At 46.1% G+C, this 25,851-nt stretch overlaps 1 protein-coding gene and 1 long non-coding RNA gene across 2 annotated transcripts; one reads left to right on the top strand and one right to left on the bottom strand.

Annotated features, from left to right (window-relative positions):
• Positions 1 to 2,475: 2,475 nt before the first annotated feature.
• Positions 2,476 to 3,409, bottom strand: LOC147666737 (uncharacterized). Its single transcript, XR_015304739.1, has 3 exons — positions 3,297 to 3,409; positions 2,824 to 3,208; positions 2,476 to 2,548 (listed from the first exon to the last, which is right to left on the bottom strand). It is a non-coding gene; the product is annotated as an uncharacterized LOC147666737 (long non-coding RNA).
• Positions 3,410 to 6,351: 2,942 nt separating this feature from the next.
• LOC147666736 (uncharacterized) lies at positions 6,352 to 25,235 on the top strand. The gene is made up of 3 exons (XM_086948917.1): positions 6,352 to 6,617; positions 7,369 to 8,120; positions 25,152 to 25,235. The coding sequence occupies exons 1-3, from the start codon at positions 6,482 to 6,484 to the stop codon at positions 25,233 to 25,235; spliced, it is 972 nt and encodes a 323-aa protein (XP_086805043.1). The 5' UTR covers positions 6,352 to 6,481.
• Positions 25,236 to 25,851: the final 616 nt, after the last annotated feature.

Here is a 25,851-nt window from a genome sequence, read left to right as displayed (position 1 = left end):
AGGTAGGTAGCCATCTGCACTTGGAGGGTGTTTGTGGGGGTGAGGCCTGTACCACTACTCCCAGCATGCCCCCTGTCCCACAGCCCAGCATCATGGAGGCCTGCCCCACCCAGGAGAAAGTGTCAGCCATTGCACTGTTTAACAAACAAACTTACAGGTTGGTAGCCATCTGCACTTGGAGGGTGTTTGTGGGTGCGAGGGAGGGAGGGAGGCCTGTCTCACTACTCCCAGCATGCCCCCTTGTCCCACAGCCCAGCAGCATGGAGGCCTGCCCCACCCAGGAGAAAGTGTCAGCCATTGCACTGTTTAACAAACAAACTTACAGGTTGGTAGCCATCTGCACTTGGAGGGTGTTTGTGGGTGCGAGGGAGGGAGGGAGGCCTGTCTCACTACTCCCAGCATGCCCCCTTGTCCCACAGCCCAGCAGCATGGAGGCCTGCCCCACCCAGGAGAAAGTGTCAGCCATTGCACTGTTTAACAAACAAACTTACAGGTTGGTAGCCATCTGCACTTGGAGGGTGTTTGTGGGTGCGAGGGAGGGAGGGAGGCCTGTCTCACTACTCCCAGCATGCCCCCTTGTCCCACAGCCCAGCAGCATGGAGGCCTGCCCCACCCAGGAGAAAGTGTCAGCCATTGCACTGTTTAACAAACAAACTTACAGGTTGGTAGCCATCTGCACTTGGAGGGTGTTTGTGGGTGCGAGGGAGGGAGGGAGGCCTGTCTCACTACTCCCAGCATGCCCCCTTGTCCCACAGCCCAGCAGCATGGAGGCCTGCCCCACCCAGGAGAAAGTGTCAGCCATTGCACTGTTTAACAAACAAACTTACAGGTTGGTAGCCATCTGCACTTGGAGGGTGTTTGTGGGTGCGAGGGAGGGAGGGAGGCCTGTCTCACTACTCCCAGCATGCCCCCTTGTCCCACAGCCCAGCAGCATGGAGGCCTGCCCCACCCAGGAGAAAGTGTCAGCCATTGCACTGTGTAACAAACAAACTTACAGGTAGGTAGCCATCTGCACTTGGAGGGTGTTTGTGGGGGTGAGGCCTGTACCACTACTCCCAGCATGCCCCCTGTCCCACAGCCCAGCAGCATGGAGGCTACCCCCACCCAGGAGCAAGTGTCAGCCATTATACCCTGCACGCTCACCTTACAGGTATGTAACTACCGTTTATCTTCATGAAGTGTGTGTGTATTAATCTATTTACTATTGTACAAAATGCATAGACAATCAACCTTTAGGACACCATGATCTAACTATCCACTATGTAATGTAACACGATGTTGCCATGATTTGTACAACTGATAACAGCACAATGCACTAGTGTACAGACAGCTGATGATACACAGATGACACAAACACTGACCACTCCCCATCTACTCCACAGGTGATGAAGAACTCACTGCTGGGGACAACACCAACGACCCGCAGAGCCAGTCTCCACCTCCGGCACATGGACTCACAGATGCAGACTCCCAGGACAGTATGGACGATGAGCTCCAGGCCGGCACATCCGGTGTTCCACACACCCAGAGGTCCCAGGCCCCCATCCTCCCCACCACCACCTCTGCTGCAACGACAACGCAGCAGACCCCTGCTGTCACAGCCTCTGCCTCCACCGCAACCACCACCGCAGCCACTGCCACCAACACCACCACGACCACCAGTACCACCTGCAGCACCCTCCCTGTCCCTAGGGATGACCAGCCCACACCAACAACTGTGGAGGGCAGGGAGCCAGTGCGTGGCGCACCAGTGGCGAGGGAAGAGGTTCGTGGCAGCAGAGCAGGTGGGAGGGCCAGGGCCAACACCAGACCTCGGGCGGAGTGGACACCATCCCTGGACCACTTCACCAGAGTTGTGGATGCCTATCAAGAGGTCCAGGGACAAAGTGGCCGGTCGGACGAATTTTTCAGGGAGCTCATCCTGCTGATGAGGTCCATCAATAACCACATGGGACAGATGGTGGACCTCATGGGCCAGCAAGTGGCGTTGCAGAGGGACAGGCCTGTGTCCCAACCATCACCGCCATCCCCTCCTGTTGTGCAGCAGGATGACAGTCCACCATCCTCCCCTGCGCCAACAGAGAGGGGCGAGTCCTCTGACGCCGCTGGCCATTCAGCAGGCCCCCCACCGCCAAAAAGATCTAGGGGGCGTCCAAAGAAGAGCCTGGGAGTCTCTGGAAGCCAAGCACCTGCCACACGCCAGTCACGGAGCCAGCCTTGAAGACAACCCTCTCCCCAACTGCATTGACTCTTTTGGACTATCTTTCCCCACATTGCCTTGGCAATGGCACCTGTCTGTTGGACTGGGTCACCACATTCATGTGGTGTCTACTCTTGCATCTCAGCGACCATGACTGTCAACTCACTGCTCATTCCCCACCTTCCTGTAAATATTCACGCACAATTCACATGTCCACCCCGTAAATAAAATACCTTACAATCCAGATTTTGTGTAGTGAATTCTTTAGTGCATAATTTACAATGATGATTATGTCCATGATATGTAAACATGATGTACAGTATGCAGGGCAGGAACACGCTGGAGAACCTAGGGAGACACAACAGAACTACAGTCACTGGTCTCATCGTGGCAACACACACAGATCACTGATCCACAAATATCCTAATTATCACAGGTACCCTACACAGTGTCTATCTGAAATGCTGTAATGCCGTCCATAATACATCTCCGGACGTAACGTCCATTCCAACAATCCCATACATAGGTGACAGAACATGTGGCTATTGGGAACATCTGCGCATAACCATTCATAACATAAGCTAAGACACTAGACTATGTAGACGTTGTAACTCGTCACACACCTTCAAGTGAAGTAGCGTTGGATTAGCTGCTGCCGTTGGTCAACTCCTTCCTCCTCTCCACTCTCCTCATCACTGGATTCAGGTCCCTGAGCAGGTTGTGGCCTTGGTTCCTCACCGTCATCCAGGAGCAGGGGGACCCCCTTGTGGATGGCCAGGTTGTGTAGCATACAGCATGCCACAACGATCTTGCACACCTTCCCAGGCGAGTATGCAAGTGCGCCTCCAGTCCTGTCAAGGCACCGGAACCTTGCCTTCAGCAGCCCAAAAGTACGTTCAATTACCCGTCGTGTCCTGCCATGGGCCTCATTGTAGCGGATCTCTGCAGGTGTCTGGGGATTACGGAGTGGGCTCAACAGCCATGGCCTACTGGGATAAGCCGAGTCCCCTGTGGAAAAAAAAATACACATTGCAATGTTGTACGGCCACAGTAAAGGCAGTGACACACAGCACGCGATAGCAGTTGTGTAACTCACCCACAATCCAGGCACGTTCGGGATGCAGATTCTCCATCATCCGTGGCACCATGCTGTTCCTCATGATGAAAGAGTCATGTGCCGAACCGGGATACTTAGCACACACATGTGAAATTGTCATGTCTGCAAGGCACACCACCTGCACATTCATGGAGTGGTAGTGTTTCCGGTTTCGAAAAATGTGCTCCGTCGCCTGCGGTGCCACCAGAGCCACATGGGTGCAATCTATCGCACCGACTACATGTGGGATGTGCCCAAGTGGATAGAAGTCCCCCTTAACGGCAGCCAATTCACGTCCCCGGGGGAAATGGATGTAGCGATTCCGATAGATCATCATGGCCTCGAGTACATCCCTCAGCACCATGCTGAACATGGGCTGCGACATTCCCCCAGCGTTAGCCACGGTCTCCTGGAAGGAACCAGTCGCAAAGAAGTGTAGTGCTGCCATTACCTTGTGGGCGGGTGTGAATGCCGTAGGATAGTGACGGCGAGGCTGCAGGTGGGGCTCCAATAGATCACACAAGATCTTCAATGTCGGTCTGTCCAACCGGAATTTCCTGATGATTGCCTCATTCTCCATGTCCTCAAGCACAATCACCTGACGTAGGAGATCTGGCCTCCTCCTAGTTTAGGATTAAAAACAATAGGTCAATGACAAGCATCATGAGATGGCCATAGCACAAAACATCAATGATGTAATGGGTAAAAAACAATGGCCAGAAAGCTGCATGGCACATCTGGTTACATGGCTGCCCAATAGCTACACACAGAGGGCAGGCCTCTCCAGTGACAATACCCAAGTGACAATAATGTGGATACAATGATTAAACGAGTGACATGCGCAGACATGGAGCTACAAGAGCCACAAATCTAATGTGACTTAACATGTCTGTCATACCCATCTGCCGTACCTGCCAGACCTCAATGCATCATGTACATTGTGGAAGCATTCATCAACACAATGATCACAATAGCAGGGACACTTCTGGTTGTGTGCATGATCAGTTCTGAATGCACAAGTCAGGTACGATACAATGCAGTGCCACCAGCCTGGTCAAGGTCTGCACTGACCAACAACACATTAAACCTCACTACATCTATGTAGAGCACCTGACGTCTGTCAATTATCAGCACCCATCAAAAGCCTTACTAAAATGGCACAAACACATGCTAAAGTGGCTCAGACTGAACGTGCGTCCTCCTGTGGATGCAATGGCTCTGTGGCATCGTGTGTACAATGATGTGCCCTACACCATGTAGCTGCATGGCACTTATACATTGTCCATGATTGACATACACAGCAATGTGTCCGAAAATGCCAGAACCTAGCGCCAGTCCCTGGCGGTGTGACCCCAGCACCACCATCTACCCAGCCAAGGTAGCCATTGGCACATGGACTGGTGTCCATGCCGCTGGCTAGGCTCCGCCGCATCAGTCGCGGTACCTACCGCCGGTCCCCGGCGGAGCGTCACCGCCATGGTGCATTGCATACAGCCAATGGCATGGGTGTTCAATGTGGCATGATGCAGATTTGAATAATGCGGAAGCGGCGCGCCGCCGCCGCGGAGCCGGTCATTGGATGCTTTTGAATGATGCACCATCGCGGTAGCGCACCCCGGACACCCGCGGTGCGTCACCGCCATGGTGCATTGCATACAGCCAATGGCATGGGTGTTCAATGTGGCATGATGCAGATTTGAATAATGCGGAAGCGGCGCGCCGCCGCCGCGGAGCCGGTCATTGGATGCTTTTGAATGATGCACCATCGCGGTAGCGCACCCCGGACACCCGCGGTGCGTCACCGCCATGGTGCATTGCATACAGCCAATGGCATGGGTGTTCAATGTGGCATGATGCAGATTTGAATAATGCGGAAGCGGCGCGCCGCCGCCGCGGAGCCGGTCATTGGATGCTTATGAATAAGGCTGACCCAGACAACCAATTGTAGCACCTTATCAGCTTCCTAACGACCCCATGGGCCTATAAATCTGTGGGAGTGAGCCACACATTCCCACTGCTCACAGAGCCTGCTGCCTGAGACCCTCTCCTGCTGCTGCCTGGGACCCTCTCCTGCTGCTGCCTGGGACCCTCTCCTGCTGCTGCCTGGGACCTCTCCTGCTGCTGCCTGGGACCCTCTCCTGCTGCTGCCTGGGACCCTCTCCTGCTGCTGCCTGGGACCCTCTCCTGCTGCTCACAGAGCCTGCTGCCTGGGACACCTCACAACTCACTTCCGCCACAGGTCTGCCATATCCACAGGGATGTCAAGAACAGATAAGATCCGTGCCAGTCCATTCACGAGTGAGGAGCTGGATGTCCTTGTGAACGAGGTGCTGGCACAGTACCCACGGCTGTTTGGTGGCCCCAATGTCGTGGTAAGTCACCATGTAGGGAGCAGTAGGGCAGGGTGGTGTCAGACGTGTATTCATGATGCAGCTGTATGTTATTTTGGATGTGTGGTGCTGACAAACACTGACAGACAAGATGTTTGCAGGTGGTGGGAGTGTGTGTTTTGCATTATGACTCTGTCCTAGGCCAATACTTGTATGTGTGAGTGGGATGTGCTACTTTTTGGGGCAGACATGACCAACGGTTGTTTGCCTTGTAGCTGGTTGGACAGTGTCCGCTTGTGATGTAATTTCAGGGTGCCCCTGTAGTCATAGTCAGTGTGCCCCACAGAGTAGGTTCAGTGGCTGCCCTTCCAAAGTTTGTCCATCAGCCAACTTACATGCTACAGTTGCTGCACACTGATTAGTGGATATGCCACATCAATGCCCTGTACAATTTATGATTTACACAGTGCTGTCGATGCATTTGTGTTGAATCATCATTCTTCAGTGTGATAATCATGGAGACTACGAAGCTCAATGTGTACATGCATTCACTAATGTTTATGCCATGCAGAGTGGCCTTGTGAGGGTACCCCCAGTCCTGGAGGGAGGGGGGGTCACTGTGCGTCCAGATTCAGTGTCTGGCTGCTGTACTGATAGATGCTGACATATGACAATGTGTAAATGTTCATTAGTCCTTCTTTACTCTCATACCTGCAGCTCAAAGTACACCAACGTAAGGCTGTCTGGAGGGCCATAGCAGCAAAGGTGCGAGCCCTGGGGGTATCAAACAGACGACACACACACTGTCACAAGAGGTGGGACGACATCAGCCGGCTGGCTAAGCAAGTGGCAGAGATGAAGTTGGGGATGGTACCACGCACAGGGCGTGTGGCACGCCGCACCATGACTCCGCTGATGGCACGCATACTGGCAGTGACCTATCCAGACCTGGATGCACGTCTGAAGGGGCTTCAGCAGCAAGACAGCGATGGTGAGTATCCGGGGAGGGAGAGTTTGTCTGGGAGTGGATGCATGTGTAGAGTGCCTGTGTCTGCGGTGACCCATGTGATGTGCGTGTGCTGCCATGCTGTGATATGTGATGTGAGTGGCAACTGTGATGTGTGTCTGTATGAGGCATTGGCCCACCATGGCCTTACTCTGCAGCTCCTGGCTGCAGTTTTCAGTCCTTGACATATATTTTGTTGTCCACATGGTCACTCTTCTTTGTGATGGTGGGTGTAGTCCCTATTATGCTGTACAGCTGTGTCCACTTAATGAGTGTTACACCATGTCAGTCTACTTTGCATGCACCTGCATGGTAGTGGCCCACACATCTGACAACAATGTGAACCCACATTGGCACATGGTGATTGTAATGGCCTATTTGACAATGTGGCATGTGTAGACAAAACAGGTGTGTGTATTCCCCTCTGGATCCCTTTAGGCTCTGGAAGTGGTGATGTTAGTTGTGGCTACATCATGTCCGTGGGGCAGGTCCATGTGGGCTAGGGGAACACCATCCATGGGCAGGGTGTAGTGCTGTGTGTCATCGACATTGGTCCACTCCTGCCTGTTTGTCCGCATGACAGGCTCAGTTGTGGTGTAACTGGTGTGTAGCAGCACAATGATTTGAGGGTGTGGTGGTTACCATGTAGCTCTAGGCCTCTCATGTGCTGCATTGCTCTGATATCGTGTGACCAGACTATGACACTTATACAACCATGTTTCTGTCACTAATGCAGATTCGGAAGACACCACGGCGGAACATGATCCTGAAAGTGGTGGGGAGACCAGCACGACAGCGGCAGCAGAGCAGGGTGAGACGGAGCAAAGTGACACTGACCACACCAGCGCTACTGAGGGTGACAGGAGTATGCATGAGGAATCTGTGGCTGAGACACAGAGTACCACTTCATCTGATGGCAGGGGGGATGAGTCCCTGTTAGCAGCCACAGGGGATGGGGACTCTGCTGCTGCATCTGACTACCAACGGCCACTGCCCACCCTCCCATCCACTTCCTCTGGGGCTGGCCGTATCCGTGTCACTAAGAGGGGACGTGTGACATTCACACATGGCACCGCAGCACCTGCACCTGTCCCCCCTGCTGCCCTCAGTGCAGAGTGCGTAGAGCTCCTGCGGCAACTTTGCGTGGGCCAGACCGCCCTGCTGAATGCCTTCAGTGCCCACGATTACAAAATAGGGCAGGTTCTGGCATTCATGGAGGGCATACACTCTGACGTGGGTGGCCTACATCGTACACTCCTGTCATTGTCAGGTACAGTGACGTCAGCCCTCCAACATGCCCCCTTTGCAGCTCAGGTGCCTGTGACGTCCACCCAGTCAGTGGCCACATCAGATGACAGTGAGCACTTGGGACATACATCAAGTAAACGTTACAACACTAGGAGCACAGCTCAGACCCAAAGCAAACAATCCCGTCCACAGACTCCATCCCCAAAGAAGGGCAGGGACCCCCCAATATGCACAGACAAGGTGAAGTCACAGAAGAGCAAGGCCAGAAGAACATTGTGTCAGACATCAGGCTCACATGCTGCTGAGCCATCACCAGATATTGACTCTGCTATGCCCACAGAGGATGTGTGGGATGTCATGACTACACCTGGGGTGAACACAGGGACACACCCACCTACCACATCAACCCCAGAACAAAGTACATCGAGGCAGGTGGAGGGAAGCCCTGTTGTGACCAGCCCAGTCATTGTGGCAAAGAAGGGCAGTGTAGTGGCCATCCCTGGCAAGAAGGGACAGGAGGGCAGTGTAGTGGCCATCCCTGGCAAGAAGGGACAGGAGGGCAGTGTAGTGGCCATCCCTGGGGTAAGTGGGAAGGTGGTCACTGTGGGGGGTACACCTTCCAGAGAGGCTAAAGTGGTCCGGAGGCGTAGCCAGCACAAGCGTACTGCAGGATCAAGCACTTCTCCAGAGGGAGTGGCAGTGTCTGCCCCTGAAGTGGAACAGTTGGGGGGTGTGCAGGTGGTGTCAACGCCACTTCCCATCAACCCCATGACAGGGAAGCAAATTCATATTCCAAAGAAGTGGAAGGGCACCCCTCCAACCTCTCCCACCCACACTGTGTCAAGGGCGTGCATGACTCCACCTCCACGTGCCACGGTGCCACCTGGTCCGCACAGCCCTCCACCTTACAGGCCCTCTGTTATAGCCACACCACATGTCCCTCTGTCACACCAGTCAAGTCGACCTGCAGTCCCTGACACACAGCCAGGTTCCACTCCACATGACAGCCAGGAGTGAGTTGTCAACACCCTCAGACGCCTGTGCCACACATAGGTGTGCTACAGTACACCATTGTTAGCGATGTGGGTGTGTTCCTGGGCCTGTTGCTCTGATGTGCTGTACCCTGCCCTGCCAAGGACACTGGGCCTGTTGCTCTGATGTGCTCTCCCCTGCCAGGGACTCTGGGCCTGTTGCTCTGATGTGCTGTACCCTGCCCTGCCAAGGACACTGGGCCTGTTGCTCTGATGTGCTCTCCCCTGCCAGGGACTCTGGGCCTGTTGCTCTGATGTGCTGTACCCTGCCCTGCCAAGGACTCTGGGCCTGTTGCTCTGATGTGCTGTACCCTGCCCTGCCAAGGACACTGGGCCTGTTGCTCTGATGTGCTCTCCCCTGCCAAGGACTCTGGGCCTGTTGCTCTGATGTGCTGTACCCTGCCCTGCCAAGGACTTTGCACTTCCCGATTGTGATTCACCAGTGCATAGTCTATGGCATTTGCACATGATTTTGAGAGTTGCTGTTGTCTACTTATGTTGTGTAGCTACATCTGTGCAATATGTGAATAAATACAGTACATTATGGTGTGTTTTCTCTGTCTCCTTACTGATTAAAGTCATTTTCTTGTTTGACTGAGTTCCATGGTCTATTTTGTACATCACCATTGCAAGGTTGTATGTGGCCATATGATTTTTAGACAGGGGGACAGGTTCTTCAGTCCATTGTGGCCCTGCTGATGTTGTACTCTGTGATGGTTATTTGGCAGGCCATGCAGTTTTCGTGTGGGTGAATTGCTATTGCTGCATACACTGTTCACAGGTCACCTTGGGGGACACTGGCAGCACAGGGTGTGCAGCTGTGCTGTGGTGTAGTAGATGTTTATGATGTGATGAGGTGTGTGTTTCCCATTCTGTGTGCCCTGGCGTGTATGTGTATGGTCGTCTTGTGTTGGCCCTTGGTCCTGGTGGCATGGCTTACATGGCATGTGTGTGGCAGAGGTGTGCAGTGTGAAGGGTGTTAGTTTGTAGTGTATGTATGTGTGCCCCTGTATGGTGTGAGACACACATGTGTCAGGCAGGAGTTGTATGCCTGTTGTATGTTTTGTCTTGCCCTGTGTGGATGTTTGTATACAATTGTGTGGGCTGTGGGGAGTGCACTGGTGTTGTGTGTCCGTTGTCAGGCAATCCTGCTGTGCCTTTGTCCCTGGTTGTGTGTCGCAGTGTGTGTGTATTGTGCTTGTTGTTACAGTGCTTGTTGATGTGCAAGGGGGTGCACGGGATTGGCACCTGGCCTGTGACTACTTCGGGTGGTGTGCAGTGTTGGTCGGGGTGGTGTGTCGCTGTGATGTTTGGAATGTGTCCATGCCTTGGTGTTGCCCTGCCTTCTGCATTGTGCGCATGTGTTGACCGCGGCGGTGACGTGTCCGTGACCGTGACGTTGCTGCAGGTTGGCCGACGTTGTGTGTTCCGGATGCCGTGGGGTGCCTTGTTCTGAGGTGGGTGATGTGTGGGTGCCCATGTGGATGTGTTGTGCCCCCCAGCAGGATGCCAGTGTTGTGCTTGGGACCTGTGTCGGCATGTGTGTTGTGTGGTGTATATGTGTAGTGACGTACCTGCGGCGGCGTCCGCGGCGGCCCATCTGGCGATAGTGTTGCAGCAGGTACATGACCGGATGCATGTGGAGGGCTGGGTCCATGGGGTTCATGTCGGATCTCGGCGTGCGTGCTCCGCTGTAGACTTTCCGCCTGCTAGAGCTGTGCGGTGTCTCCGGTGCGGTGCGTCAGCTTGTTTGGCCCATCCTAATTTGTCGAGCGGGGCGGACGTCATCGACCGCGGCGGAGGGTCTCGATTGGCTGCAGCCGCCGCGGTGGCGGGCGCACCTTGATGGCGGAGCGAGGCGCTCCGCGGCGGACGGGAAATGACCTGTGTTTACATATCCTAATGTGGCGGACGTGATTTCCACTGCTAGCGGGCGGAAAAAGCTGTTTTTCCGCCCCGCCATCGTTTCGGTAGTGCCACCGCCCGCTATCCTAATGGACCCCAATGTTCTTAATAATAATTACATTTTGTAATTAATTATTATTAAGTATATACTAAGCTTTTAAATATAAAAATCTTAATACAATATAAAATAGTAAATCAACTATACAGTTGCATACAATGTTTGATATGTATTTTTAAATTATTTACATACATACATACAATTATTATTAATAATAATTAATATATTATATTAATTATTATCATTAATTTACAAATGTAAATTAATTATTAAATATTTTAACAAATAACATAAACATATTTTGAACATAATCACTTAAGTGTAAATTCGGATTTGTATTTATTTACAATATATATATACATAAATAGGATTAATAATAAGAATAAATAATATTTATTATTTATTATTATTATTATTAATTTACAAATGTTACATATTTGTATAGTAAGTCTAGTAGTATATTTTATTTTTACTTTGAACATTGTATTTAATATGTTTAAGTTTCTATTAGTGTTTAAATGGGACTATTTTTTAATCGCATAAGGTTATTTTGCTTCATTCAGGACTGGAGAAGTTCGCGGTTGGATGCTGCGTCGCGTTGCGAAAGGTAAGGTGAATTTCAACTATTATATGTTATAGAGTAGTAGTTTTTAAGTGTATTTTGGAGGTGTGTGGTGTTACTGTGTGTGTTTAGTTGTGGCTTTGGTATGCTTTTACGGAGGTGTCGTGAGTGTTTGAGGCCTAGTGTATTTTCTGAGTTTGATGTAAAAATATGTGTATTTTAATGTTTTACAGTTATGTTTATGTATATTTGGAAATGTTTGGGGGCTTTGTGTGGGTGGTTTTCTTTTCGATATTTTTTACAGGTTCCGGGATTTCGCCGTTTCGTTCCGGAGAAGGATGCAGGTTTTTTTTTGGAGAAGAGATTGTATTACTTTATTAAAGTATTGTTTTTATACTCTCTCTCCTTTTTTCGTGGTGTCATGGAGCGATTTTTACTCTTTTTTACTATTTTTCCGTTTTTTAAGGGTATCGATTTGGATTGGGAGAAGACCATGCGTTTTTTTTTTAACAAAATGTGTGTATGTTACTTTTATTAATAAACTTACCACACTTTGTTTTGTCGGGTTTACTGAAGCAATTTTTAAATGTTTAAACTAATTTTCTGGATTATACCAATTTGCATTTGGAGAAGATCATGTGTTTTATTGTTAATAAAAGTGTGTGCATGTCACTTTAATTAATAAAGTTACCATACTTTTTTTTCGGGATTTCCTGGAGCGTTTTTTCCTATTTTTACTTGTTTTTGGGTTTTTGAGGGTTCACAAATTGGATTTGTAATGGATTACCAGTGGAGTACACGGATTACAAGTGGTTGGATTACGCATTCTTCTGCAACATGAATTGTAAGTTTTTTAATTTTATGTGATTTGGGTGGGAAATGTGATTGTTATTATTATTGTTATATTTTATATCATATCAAATATTGCTTAATTGTCTACAATTCTTTTTTTGTACATAAATATGTTAGACAATTAGGGAATATTTATTATGATATAAAAATGTTATGCTACTTATCAAAATTTTATTAAATAAATGAGAGTATTGTTATTTGTGTGTAGATAATTCACAGTAGGCTTTTGGCTATTAAGGATAGATAATCTAGGCCTCGTGTAGAAGGATATAGGGTGACTTGGCTTTGGAGTAGTCTAAACATTTGTTTTGTTTGTTCGGTTAGTTTTGGTCCTATTTGGGTTACTGATTGCTGTATACGTAGCTCTTGGTAGCTCTGTTCTTTTTGTAAAGCTTCTATTAGTTTTTGGACAGTGGATTTTCCTCTGCTAGTGGTAGCTTGAAATGCATTGTGCCATCCTTCTACACTGTTGTTAGTTTTAGCTTCTTGATTCAGTGTACTTAAATATACATTCCACCAAGCTATGTGAAATTTAGGTTGGCGTCTGTGTCCCGATCTATGTAGCCTTCCCACCCATGTATCCTCAAAGTAGTCTAGGAGTGGTGCTAGTTTTTCCTCATATTTTTTGTAATATGGACTATCGATTAGGATGTTATAATGTTCTTCTACGTATGTAAGGGACATATGATAGGGCTATTAATTGTTTTATTTGGTATGCAAAGGTGCTGTCTGTAGCATATTGCATGCTTAATGTACATTTTTGGAGATGTCTCCAAATGCTTTTATTAAAATGGTAATAGCAACCTTGTATTGCTGTGTGTGGAAAAGTTTTTAATATACTATTGATCATAGCTAGTTCGAAATCAATAATTAATTTCTTTGGAAAATAATTATTTGTTTCCTGTTTTATTGTGCTTAGGACTTCTGTGTAAGTATTTTGTTGTTTGTTGGGCAACAAGCAGTAAATAAATGGGATGTTAGAATGATGGTACAATCCATGTATGCTGTAGAGTTGATAAAATGGTTTAGGGCATGTTTTAAAAGTCCCATCCATCATCCAATTTTGGCACTCTTGTAATTTTCTTAGATTGCTAGCAGTACCAAACGTTATAATTCGGTTGGTAGGGCATTTGTTGTCAAATAGTAAGAATGGTTCCTTATTATGTGGTATACTCAGTTCAGGGGGAATAACAACTTCTTCTAACGTTTTAGGGTTAGGTTGAGTACGTGTTGTGACTCTTTTTTGTCTTACAATTGTGCGTTTTAGGGAGTCAATTGAGGGGAGTTGGCCAGAAGCATGTAGAGGAACTTTTAAGAGTTCCTCTTTTAGTATTTGGGTTGTTGGTTTGTCAGTCCCTGTACTTGCTTCTTTTATGCTTTCAAGGGCATCCCTGACCTCAATTTCAGTTATATTTGGGGGGTGATTGTGTTCCATGGCAGATAGTACATTAGCTTCTTCTGTTGTAGCCCTGCCATAACATTTATTAGAGAAATATTTACTACATTTCAAAAATACTTTGCGTCCTGACTGTTTTTCTTGGGTATAAACATACCCCATATAACATAGTAAAAGCTTGTTTTTCTGCGACATAACAAACTCTGCGCCTTCAGTCATGTTTCTATTTGTAGTGCTAGGAAAGGTTAGAAAGAAATATATTTTAAGTTTAAATACTGCTATACATGTTTTTTATGCATTCATATTTGTATGATTATACTTACATTTGTTCTTTGTTGTAATTCGAAATGTTGAGAAGGTGTTTTCTTTTTTTTTTTTCTTTTTGTTTTTTTGTTCCTCATCTCCATCATGGTACTAATCTGTCGAACTTTCGGACAGGGTGATCTGGCTCATAGTGTGACTGACAAGCTGCCTCAGCTACCTCAGCCCTACCAGCCAAGGGCTGGTAGGGCTATATTCGATATACGATTCCACCAACACCCCTCAGCTATGTCGTTCAACCATTAAGCCTCAAGACCCCAAAATGTTTTAGATAGATATTTACCAATAGCCAGTTACCACCATTGCTTTTACCACCAATTCACTTGTGCAATAAGCGACGATGTTTTAGCAGAAGACGTGTATCATGGCTTTGTAATCATTGGAACTGGGGGGGGGGGGAAGACCCGGCTCAACTATTGGAACTAAACAAGTATCTGCCAAAATGCCCTTTTATTTGATATTCCAGCCCTGGACATGTCCATCTTTGATGTTTGTAACATTGAGGAACACCAGTCGTAGAGCGTCGGAGGAGAAGCCTCTTTCCATCGCTTGCATATTTCATGTCGGGCCAACAACATGGAGTAGAACAATAGGTTGTTATTTGAACTACGCTTCTGTTCTACTACTCCAAATATTACTAAGCGAAGATCTATTACCACAGTTGAGCCTATTAGAGATGTTAATTTATTACCTATTGATTGCCAATAAGATGTTAACTGTGGACATTCACAGAACATGTGTGTGTCCGAAGCCTCCACTAGGCCGCACCGGGGACACGCCACAGGCTCCGCTATTGAAAATTTAGACAATCTTTGGGGGGAGTAGTAAGCCCTGTGAAGAGTATATAGATGATTTCTGCGAAGCCAAGCCGGTTTCACTATATCCCAGAGAACGTTACAGGAGGTTAACCATAATTCATGTAGATTAACAGATGGCAATAGGGAACCCCAAAGTTGATCTGGGAGATGGAATTCCCCGTCTATGTCCTCCAATATTAAGTTGTAGAAGAAAGAAACCTCCTTTGGTCCTGGTGTTTTATCTAGTAGGGAAGATTCCATCTGACTGCTACCACCTATGGGCATATGGGCGCGGCGAGAGGCCCCAGAAGATAGCGCTTGTGCCCAGCTTGAGATTTGTAAATACTTCAGTCTGGAAAGATTGGGGCCCACCTTACTTACTAAATGTTCCCAGGAAAGCATAACCCCTTCTACAAACAGGTCACCCCAGGTTATGATGTTGGCGTCTATTAATGGATTTATCAATACGTCGTTAGCCCAACCAAGAGAAACAGGGAGGTCCCATATGGGAGATCTATTTGAGTAGTATCCTATTTTGGTGGAGACTCTGAGATTATACCAAGTTTTTGCTAGGCCTGACAACACCTACAGTTTGATTTTTTTGAAAAATGTGGGGTCTCCAAACTTAAAAAGAAACCCGTTCTGCCCTATCCCTTCGCACTGTAATAGTGTTGTGAACATCGACCCGATGTTTTGATCTGATGGAGTTTTTAAGAGCATTCAGGTATGTGACATCTGAAATGCCCAGGCGTAAATCTAAAGGTCCGGGCCTGCCAAACCACCCTTCTCCCTGGGTCGCCTTAATTTCTTCCAAGCTATTCTTACACATTTCTTCTTCCAAACAAATGAAGAAATATCACTCTGCATCTTCGCTATTAGTGTGGTATCAAAAAATAGTGGGATACTGTTGAAAATAAAAGTTAACTTAGGTAAAATGGTCATTTTTACTAGGTTTGAGCGACCCAAAAGTGTCAATGGGAGATGACTCCAAGAGCCCATTAACTTCCTACATTCCTTAGCAACTAATGTAAAGTTTGTAGAAGTGATCAGGTTTATATCTTTGACGATTCTTATGCCCAAGTATCTCATGCTACCACAAAGTTGCACAGGAGGCCCAGTTGTTACACTATTCCACTCCATAACCTCGGTCTTGTAGGCGTTTACTTCATATCCGGAGATGTTACCAAATTCCAATGCTAACTTTATAGCTGATGGAAATGCAGAGCTGATATCTGAAGTCATTATCATAATGTCGTCAGCATATAGGGACACCTTCTTTTCCCAGTCTCTATATTTAAAAGGTATAATGTTGCTCTCATCACAAATTTTTTGAGCAAACGGCTCAATATAGAGATCAAAAAGCAGGGGCGATAGAGGGCAACCCTGTCTAGTTCCCCTTGTTATTTTAAAAGGTTCTGACAAACCGCCATTGACCAAGACAGAAGCAGATGGATTGTGATACAAGAGTTTTACTAGTTTTACTACTCTACGGAAGGCCCTACCCACACACGACTTTCCCAAGGCATCCAACAGGTACAACCAGTTGACCCTGTCGAAGGCCTTGGTCGCGTCCAACGTGAGAACTGCCAGGGGCAATGAGGAGCTAGTAGCTATATCGATCGCTCCTATCAAGTCATACGTCAGCTCAAAGAGCTGGCGACCCTTAACAAAGCCCTTTTGATTTGAATGCAGGACTGAAGGAGCAACCTGACCCAACCTCTTAGCCAGGAGTGACGTAAAAATCTTGTAATCGGTGTTAAGTATTGAAATAGGGCGATAAGAGCCACAGTCAGAAGAAGCCATGCCTGGTTTCAAGATAAGTATAATCGTCGCATTGTTCTAAGATATAGGTGGTAAATCTCCGGGCTGCCTCAGAGCTCAGTGAAACAGCTCCGGTGATCGCTGTAACAACCCGGGACACACCCTTCTGAAAGCACATGAAGCCGAAGAAGGAAAGAAACGGCTCACACGCGCGAAGAAAAAGGTTTTCTAACTTTTTCCGCTTTTTTCCTTTAAAAGTTGAAACTGTAGCCAAATGCAGTGATAGTTTTAAGTAAGAAAATTATGAAAAATCTTAAGGATCCTCATTTCAGCGAAGAGAGCCAAACGCCCCGTGGGAGCTTAGGACGGAGTACCGCGGCAGCTCAGCCTGCTGCCGCCATGTTCCTGTTGCTTCAAGGATCCGAATGTTCATGTTGAGAAGGTGTTTTCAAGCTTTTTCTTGTATTTCCTTGTTATATTTCTGTTGGTAGAAATTGAAAATAATTAGATAATCTATTATTTTATTACATTTTGAGCGGTTTCTAGGGGGAAGCTGTCTTGTAGTTAGCATTTTAGGGTTTTTAAATAATTTACAAAATATACTTACATTTTTAATTTGTGTAGTCTTTAGCTTTATTGGAGTAATTTTTTGGATGTCTTAGAAATTTCTGTTAAGAAGATAGAATAAAGATAAAATGTGTATTAGAAATTTGGGTTCAATAAATGCATTTGGTGTGTTAGAGAACATTTAAAAATACTTACAATAAGGATTTTGTAGTAAATAATCAGTTCAACTTTTATTGCTGTGTTTTGGAGATGTCTGTAGAAGAATTGTAGAAGGTAAAAAATAAATGTTATTTAAACTGTTTTGAGAAATAGTTACAATTTTAGCCTACTACTTTAGTTTTATTTAAAAATTAGTTTAACTTACTTTAATTATTTCTGTAGGAGTCTTGTCTGGAAAAGTAGTTTTCTCAGGAAACAGTTGGTCAGAGTGTCACCTTCTTCTTTCTTTAGAGTTAGAAGCAGGAAATAGCAGGAGCAAAGTGATCCTTTTATAGTGTGTATTTGATTAGTTACTTCATTTGTTGGATGATTTAAGAATGGGAGCTTTTCATTGGTTGTTTTGAATTTTTTTTAATTTAAATGCTATGTTTGGTGTTGTGGAAATGCTATTTACTTAATACTTTTGCAGTAAACCAGGTTTGTTTTTCTTCTTTTTAAAATGTACGTAATAATAATTTGCACATATTTGTTAAAAGTATCTTATTTATTTATAATTTCACTGCAATATTTGGATGATATCTGTTAAAAAGTTTTAATTTTCTTGTATGTGTTGTAAAAAATGTTTATTCTTTGTATTATATCTATTGTGGAGTGTATTATATATTTAAAATATATAGTTGGATTGTATTTAAAACGTTTTAGGTATTTTTTATTGAGTCGATATTCCATTATTTTCGATATTAGTGTTATCTATATATTTTGTTTTGATATTTTTGTTGTGTACTGTTAATATTTTAATACACAATATTTGTTTATTTTATATTTTGTCTTTTGATATTATTGTTGTCGATAATTATTATATTCGATAATTAGTAGTCAATACTTTTGTAGGTTCTTAAATAAGTATTGGATGTCAATATAATGGTAGTCGATATTATATCGCCGATATTTTTGCAACTCGATATTGTGGTCGACGATATTATGTCAGTGATCCGTCTGGACATAGCCACCGTTGGGAGTCACTGGGAGAGTAGCACTCACCAAAATGGTAATGTCACCTTAAATGAAAAAATATTTGGTGAACCTTCCATATAAGGTACCCACGCTAGTATAACAACCTAGACTCTTTGATAGCATCACTGATTTGACAATTGGCATAGTTGGATATGCTAGTTAATTGTGTACATATTATTAGACGAAAACTCACAGAGAATATGCTGAATGATGTACTGTATTACTTGTAAAAGTTCAATAAACATGCTTTAAACAAATGTTGGAACATGCCACACTGCCTGTCTCTGATTCTTGGAGCCCGGTTCTACTTATACTCACATTATTAGTGCCTTAAACATTACAGCGCACACCCTTAAAATGTCTGATTCCAAGCATGAATATGGATGTTAGGAATGGCGAGGCAAATGCATTGGATGGTTATTTATAGGCACTCCCCTCTAAGAATCCTTTTTCAACTAACCCAAAAATGCTACTACACTGATTCTCTGGCTTCAACAAACGAGGAGGATTCAGACATTTTAGCTCATTAATGAACTGAGATCTATAAGCAAGTGGTTTCCACTTATCCAATGTCCATCGACCTATAAACTCACCTGTGATGAGCTAGGCTTGCACAATGATCCATCTGCGAGGAGTCTCCAATGGAGTGGAGGGTGGAGAGGGGTCAACAGACCAGGACCAATCACTTCAGTGGCTCAAACATGCCTCATTGCAGCCCAAACTGCCCCTTTCAACACAACCACACTACCAGTCCATACTTAAAGTGCATTTGGAACAAATCTGTGTCTCCTTCAAAGGTACTATATGCAGCAATTCCAGCAGTCTACCATCTCCTTTCACATGTAACCTAGTTTCTTCTTCTTTAGTTCTAACAACTATGTCTATTTAACCTTTACTCCAAGTGAACAGAAGACGCCATTTCTAACTTTTCAATTTTTCAATATTAACACCATGCTACACCTATCACAGTTCTTCTCAGAGACACTGTCAGAATTCCAAACCTTTAATTTATTCGGCAGCTTCTGCATTGTGTTGTTTGAGGATGGGTTGGGGAATGATGGCATTTAGTCCCTTTGTGAGCCCGGTATTGCGTATCTGGAATGCAAATGACACCTCCCCCAAGCATAGTCATCAACCACCACCGGCATGAGCACATCACCCACCAATCACTGACCCATCCTCAAACACACCACATCTTTTGCATTTATCCATCCCGTCACCGAAGATTTATGTAAAGTCTTATTTTGTTAAACTTTGTAAATATGTTGCTTGGGTCATATGTGTAGCAGGTCATGAAGGTGGGTGTAAGCAAGTAAATACATGGATTGTGTGTTGAGAGTTTGGATCATGTAATATCACATAAAGTACATCTGGCTGTGTGTAAGAGAGAAGAAGAGAGGTATGAATGGTGTAAAGTCAATAGAGGGAGAGAGAGTTCCCTCAGGACAAAAAACCTCACTAACCGTTAGGTGAAATGCTTCATCATATGGGTTCCCTAATCACACCGAGCTGTGGGCTGCGACTCCCCAATGGGAGGAGCTGAGGTGTTTTCTCAGAGATGAGCATATAGATAGTGGTGACTGAGTGGCAGAGTACAGAAAAATGTTAGAATGATTAAAAGTGTCTCTCTGGATTCACTGAAACTTTATCGGGTGGGCGCAAGGAAAACTAGAGATTAAGCCAATATAGCCCTAGAAAAAGGTCAACATGTTTCTGTCTATACTTGGTCCCCTAAAGGGATACGGAGGCATTCATCAGGACCCTAAATAGATAGTCACTCTGCATGTGTGAAAATAAAGTAAATATACCGGCCACCATAGGAACTGGGCAGTCGGGTGTTCAATGACACAATTCACTTTAAGGGATTTGTCTGCTACAGAACGACATAACAGACCCACTCTCAATGCTTGGGAACCGTCTTAGTGTGCCCAACTGTGAAGAACATATGCTGCATAGTGTATACTAAAGTGCATACAAAATAATGAGCTCTGATATCTGAAAAACCCCTGAGTGTTGGGGGGGGGGACAAAGCACTTCTGTCCTTTACTTTTTGGAGATAACATGATGCAAAGAATGGTCTCTAAGGGACCGGTAAAAACAAGCTGCACAAATATTGCAATGCAACCCTTTTAGTATAGACTTGTATGCGCATGTGTGTGAGAAGAAATCACGGGCCTTGAGGGTTGGTGAGTGCCGCACATCTCTGGTCCCTCATCCAACCACAGAGCAGTGAGGAAATGTTCAACCTGTGACACATGGTGGCCCTTCACCACTGCCACACCTCTTAAAGGCCCCCAGAAAGAGCCTGCTGATCAGAAACAAAATGTCTCATGCCCTGCTGAAAAGCAGCCAAAGTGTCATACTGAGGGGGTCGGTGGGATAACATTTGAGAGCTCAGGAACATCTGGGACGAATGTCACCCTCAGCTGCTGTTCTTCAGGGTGTGTTACACAAAATAGGGTAAACCCAAAGAGAAGTCACTGGGACCTGGGTATATAGTAGTACAAAGAGAGGGGTCCCAGAACAGGAGGACAGAAAAATAGCAATACCTTGTACAAATGAATCAAGAGAAATATGTTAACTTTAGAGTACAATGTTGTTTAATCACAGGGTACCAACACTCATATTCAGGTACATTGCATCAGTATAAAAATTCAAAAATAATAGTGCCCAATGACAAGGGAAGGGAACGCGGGGGAAAGTGGAGTGGTAGGAAGTGGGGCAAGGTAAGGAACATGATGCAGGTCTAGCATGCCTATTTAGAAATAAAAGAAGAAAATACAAGTTGCTTCAAACGGGAGCCAAACATTTGTACATCAAATGATCGTGAGATGTTGGACAACCAAACTTCTGAAGTCAGCAGTACGATTCATGCTAGAGGTATAAGCTGGTAAGGGGGACGGTTGTCTACGTTTTGACCCAGAACGGCGTAGGGTAAGTGGGCCCTTACAATTGGGTCTTCATCAGGACGGGGAAGGGTAGTGGGCAAGCTTCACGGAAAACAAATCACGGGTGTGGAGCATCTGGCATGTGACATGAATGGGGGCTACGGCAAATGAATCTGGCAGCCGGTGGAGCGGTCGGGAGTACCACGGTCGTCTGCAATCGGGAATTAATCCACCGACAAGGACCAGGGCTATTGGCTTTCCCGAAATACATGTTTTTAAAAATGTCTTTACTTTTGTGCAATCGCGGCAATCGCGGCACCCTCGCTTTACTTTAACATGGTTAAATGTAAAGCACCGGTGCCGTGATTGGTGCAAGTCGTCTCTCCCAATGTCTCAGCTGCTGTTGTTTTCCGAATCTCCGATGCAAGAGTCACACGCAGTCCATCGCCTCCTGAGATAAGATGCAACTTCTGCAGTGATGTCCCTTTGACCCCTCTCAGCCCTCCTGTGTCTCGCGCTCCATTGGGCCGCTCGTGCTTTCTGCACTACAGCCGTGTGGCGGGGCTGATGGCCAGGATAGACCCTTGATGGAGTTGTCTTGTCAGTGCTGGGTGTTTGGGAAGCTACGTCGGTGCCTCGGCTCGAGAAGGGGTTGAAGCCTCACATGCCAGGAGTGGGTTTCTTGTCTGGGCTCGCGTCCTATCTACCTCCTTTAAATCTACCCATTAGTCCTTTTCTTTTTCATGTGGCGCCACCCGGCCTTCACAAGACATCTCTGCCCATGCCCCACTGCCTCGCCCTTCTGACCTGCCCCCGCTGACTCTCTTCTCACCTCGGGTTTGCAGAAAGACTTCTTGTGGTTAACGTTCTGCTGCTGGTCATTATTTCTCTTCATTGCTTCTTGCTATCTTCTCTCGCCATTTACTTCCGTTCTGCCCAAGTGCTGCCGCCCCCTCCACCACCCCGCTTTCACCAACTTTCTCTCTCTCTTTCCTCTCCATCTGCCCTCCTCGGTCTCGCCCCTGGCAGCCCATGAGTTTCCTGCTGCAGTAACTTCTTGGACCAAATGGGTAGGTGGTAGGTTAAAAGTGACTCCATGCCTTCTCGTGGGTTCTTTTCCAGCTAAGACTCTAGACAAGCCAGATTCAACGGGGAAACAAGTGAGGGCCACCACGAGGACAGGTGGCAAGCTCCGCGTCCATTGTGGCAACTTGATAGGTGAGTCAAAGGTCTTTGCCGGCGTGTCAAGCTGACGCCCAGATAAGACAAAACAACAGAATGGAACTGGAAAGAATGCTGACAATAAGTGATGGTCATGCCTTCTGGCCAGGGGTGGGGTATCTGCTCGCAATTTTAACAAGCCTTTTTTTTCAGGGTTGGTGCACCCATTGCAGGAGCCCCCACCCCCACTGATCACTGCAGCCACTTGATGGGAGAAAACATCTACAGATAGGCACGCCGCTTCACTGACCATAGTTCACTGTAGCCATTTCTCTAAGGCACTCTCTTGGTCGCCTCTCTGCCTGACTTTCTCGGACTTCCTCCCTGTCCAGGGTTTTGTTACGTACCCTCCATGTGAGGCGTTCTTTGGGGGTTTTTCTAGGGTTACATTTGGCATGTCTTCAGTTTGGGGTTCTCTTGCTGGTATACTTTCTCTAGAAAACACATGGGTTGCCCTTCCTTGTGGTCCACTTGTTTATCAGACACCGAGGACACCCACTGCCCCCTGATTTACGAGTATTAATCCCTACCACAAGACCCTCTGCCATGAGGTACACTGTGGGCCCCAAAGGAACACCTCCAGCGGCAAGCCTCGCATCACCATGGACCCCCCCAAAAGTAAAACCCTCTCCGTTAGAGTGAAGCCATACCATGAGGTCGACTCCTCCCCCACCCTCAAGAGTAATTCTCCTTACCCCAGAGTAAACTCTACCATGCCGCACTCCACAAGGGTACTGCCTTATATTGGGATTCTAAAGTAATACTTCCGTGTGGCTCCCTCCAAGCAAAGCCACACTATGGGACCCCCTCACCTTCTTACGGTGGGACCTTATAAGTGTTTAGCCATGCAACAGTTGTTGCACTAAGGATATTGTGCTACATACCTAAATACTTATAAGGTCCCAAAAGCGAGACCTGTTGGCTATGCCAATGCTTGTTCTATCTGCTGTTAGTGCTATTCCCTGTCTCAATTGGTTTCTATTAGATTTCCTTGCAGTACCAGCGAGAGGCCATTTGTGGAATCTGATTTATTCCAAGGCATTGCTGGGTTAGATTTGCACGCACTTGGGAGGTAGTGCTAGTGGAGTAGATGTGAATGTAAACTTTGATAAATAGCACCAGGCTTACTTTTGTAAGTGCGTTTTTATATTTGCATATTTTCCCCATGTCTCTCGCTAGTTTTCTATTTAGTCCTCCCACTTAGTATTAGGCATTTTACAGCCGCCCCCACTTATGCTTCTAACATTTACACCACTAAGTAGATCTCTGTGTGCAGAATTATTTGCGTTTGTGGTGGAGAACTCCCCACATGAAAGATAGGAGAAGCATTAGTGGAGTTATCTTCCCAGACCCTTGTGAATAGCCTTTCTGAGTGCACAAACTAGTACTACACGAGTGCTACTTCACATACTATAAAAAGCTTTCATAAATATGCACCATCAATATTTCAATGTGCATTTGTGCATTGATTTATGGAATAAACTTTGGGTTAAAGTACATATGACTTTTCAATTTGTGATTATTATTAGGCCTGGGCAGTAAATTCCGCTCCGCTCACGGAATTTGTGAAATGTTGGCAGTTCCGCGGAGAACACGGAATTGCTGAAAATTCCGTGATCTGTGGCGTAGCAGAATTTTTTCCATGTTCGCGCTTTCAAAATTCGTGTTACCGTGAGCGGGAGCGACTTAACGGGATCACTGCATTTGCCGGTGGCATTTTCCTATCAGTTTGCGTCTGGCCTCGCGATCCCACGAAAGTGTGCGAACGCGAACACGTCATTCAGACGCGCCATCGAACATCCAGGTTAACGAACAGGAAAAACGCACCGCGAGCGGGCGGGACAAGTAAAACAAGATAGCCACGACTGCATGGGCAAGTTCACGAGATATTTCCCCCGGATCACGCAAACAGCATCCCTGAACAGGAAAAACGCTTTGAAAACGGGCAGAAGAAGCAATTTCCCATACTCGCGGAATTCTGCGTAGCTCACGGAGGTTTTTTACCGTTTCACGGAACTTTGCGTAACGCGACTATGCAAATTCTGCCCACCACAAACATTGTTTTCTGTAAATTTTAAAATATTCTTCACTCCAGCCAAAATAGTAAAATTAATAAAGCAGATGATAAAATGTGTTGGTCTTGCTAAAGTGGGTATGGTACATATATCATTATATTGTGGCCAAGTTCATTTATTTTGGAAAATGTCTGGGATATGATTAAAATAACTTTTAGTCTCAAATCACTCTTATCCTCACCTTGTATAATGTTGGGTAATATATTTGGGTATATATTTTTATTGCTATAGAATTAATAACTCTGCTGGAAAAATACTCACAAGTTATTTTCTATGGCCTGGTCAAATGGACGTGTCAATCATAAAAATCATGAGTACTATGCCTTTAATACCCAAAATTCGATTAAAAGAGATTTATTTTGTATGCCTCTGACAAGTTTGCTCTCTAACAATTGTAATACGATTACCTACACTATTTAATATATGAAATAATATCAATCCTAATGTAAAGTTTCTTCTAAAATGTAAGTAATTTGAGAGTGCATTATGAGGTGATCAACCCCTTTTAGACATCTTTTTTTTTCTCTTTCCTGCTACTCTTCTCTTTTTAAGTTCTCGCTCTCTTTTTATATATGTAAACCAATTAATTATTTATGTAAATAATATTTGTAATATTTATTACATACCATAAGCAGTCCTCTCTTGTTCTTGTCTTTTCCTGCAGGTCAACCCATTCAGGTGTTTTCTCTCCCGGACCGAGTTAGTACTCAATGGTGTATCTGGTGGCCCGCTGGAGGCTGTTAGGTGAAGGGAGTCCACGGGGAATGACCTTTATGGCATTGCCGCCATGGAAAGGCATCTGTTTAAGCCCATTGTAATGCGGCTGGTGGTGTCTGATAGACATCGCCACCATATTAAACCTTTTCCGCCCCGGTTGCAATGCGACCGGGGCGGAAAAGTGGTGGACGGTCTTTCCGTCTGCCGCGGTCCCCCCGCCATGCTAATATGGCGGGGGAAATGGGTGGCGGTCGGACCTGGATGTGGGGCGGATCGCCACCACCCGCATGGCGGTGGCGATCCGCCCGACATCCTAATGGGCCCCTAAATCTCTCTCTGGGGATTGTGCTAAGGTCTGTGGGTCTCTTTAATTTTGCGCACTTTAAGCCAACTCACATCCTCACTGGAGCCAGTGTTTTTAGGTGTAGCTGGGCCATCAGACTTTTGCAAGGTGTCGATTCTAGGGTCGGTGTGCAATCGTTTAATGGGAATTGTGGTCCTTTAGTGCAAGCATGCAGCTTTGGCTTTCCTGGAGGGCCCTCATCTGTTTAGAGCGGTCGCCCACCCCCGTTCCTGCCTAGCATCAATTTAGGGCTGCTTGCCCTGCTGACACGAGCTACTTGTGCTCCTTGTGCTGCAGCAGCGCT

This window comes from Lissotriton vulgaris, unplaced genomic scaffold, assembly GCF_964263255.1.
Source record: "Lissotriton vulgaris unplaced genomic scaffold, aLisVul1.2 SCAFFOLD_495, whole genome shotgun sequence".
Classification (NCBI taxonomy): Eukaryota; Metazoa; Chordata; class Amphibia; order Caudata; family Salamandridae; genus Lissotriton; species Lissotriton vulgaris.
The sequence above is the reverse complement of the archived record's forward strand: the minus strand, read 5'-3'. Positions and strand labels throughout refer to the sequence as shown.

Coding starts and splice junctions, on each gene's coding strand:
- LOC147666736 (XM_086948917.1), top strand. CDS start 6,482: ATGAAGTTGGGGATGGTACCACGCACAGGGCGTGTGGCACGCCGCACC. Junction 6,618..7,368: donor TCAGCAGCAAGACAGCGATG/GTGAGTATCCGG, acceptor TCACTAATGCAG/ATTCGGAAGACACCACGGCG. Junction 8,121..25,151: donor CCCCAATATGCACAGACAAG/GTGAAGTCACAG, acceptor CTTTTCCTGCAG/GTCAACCCATTCAGGTGTTT.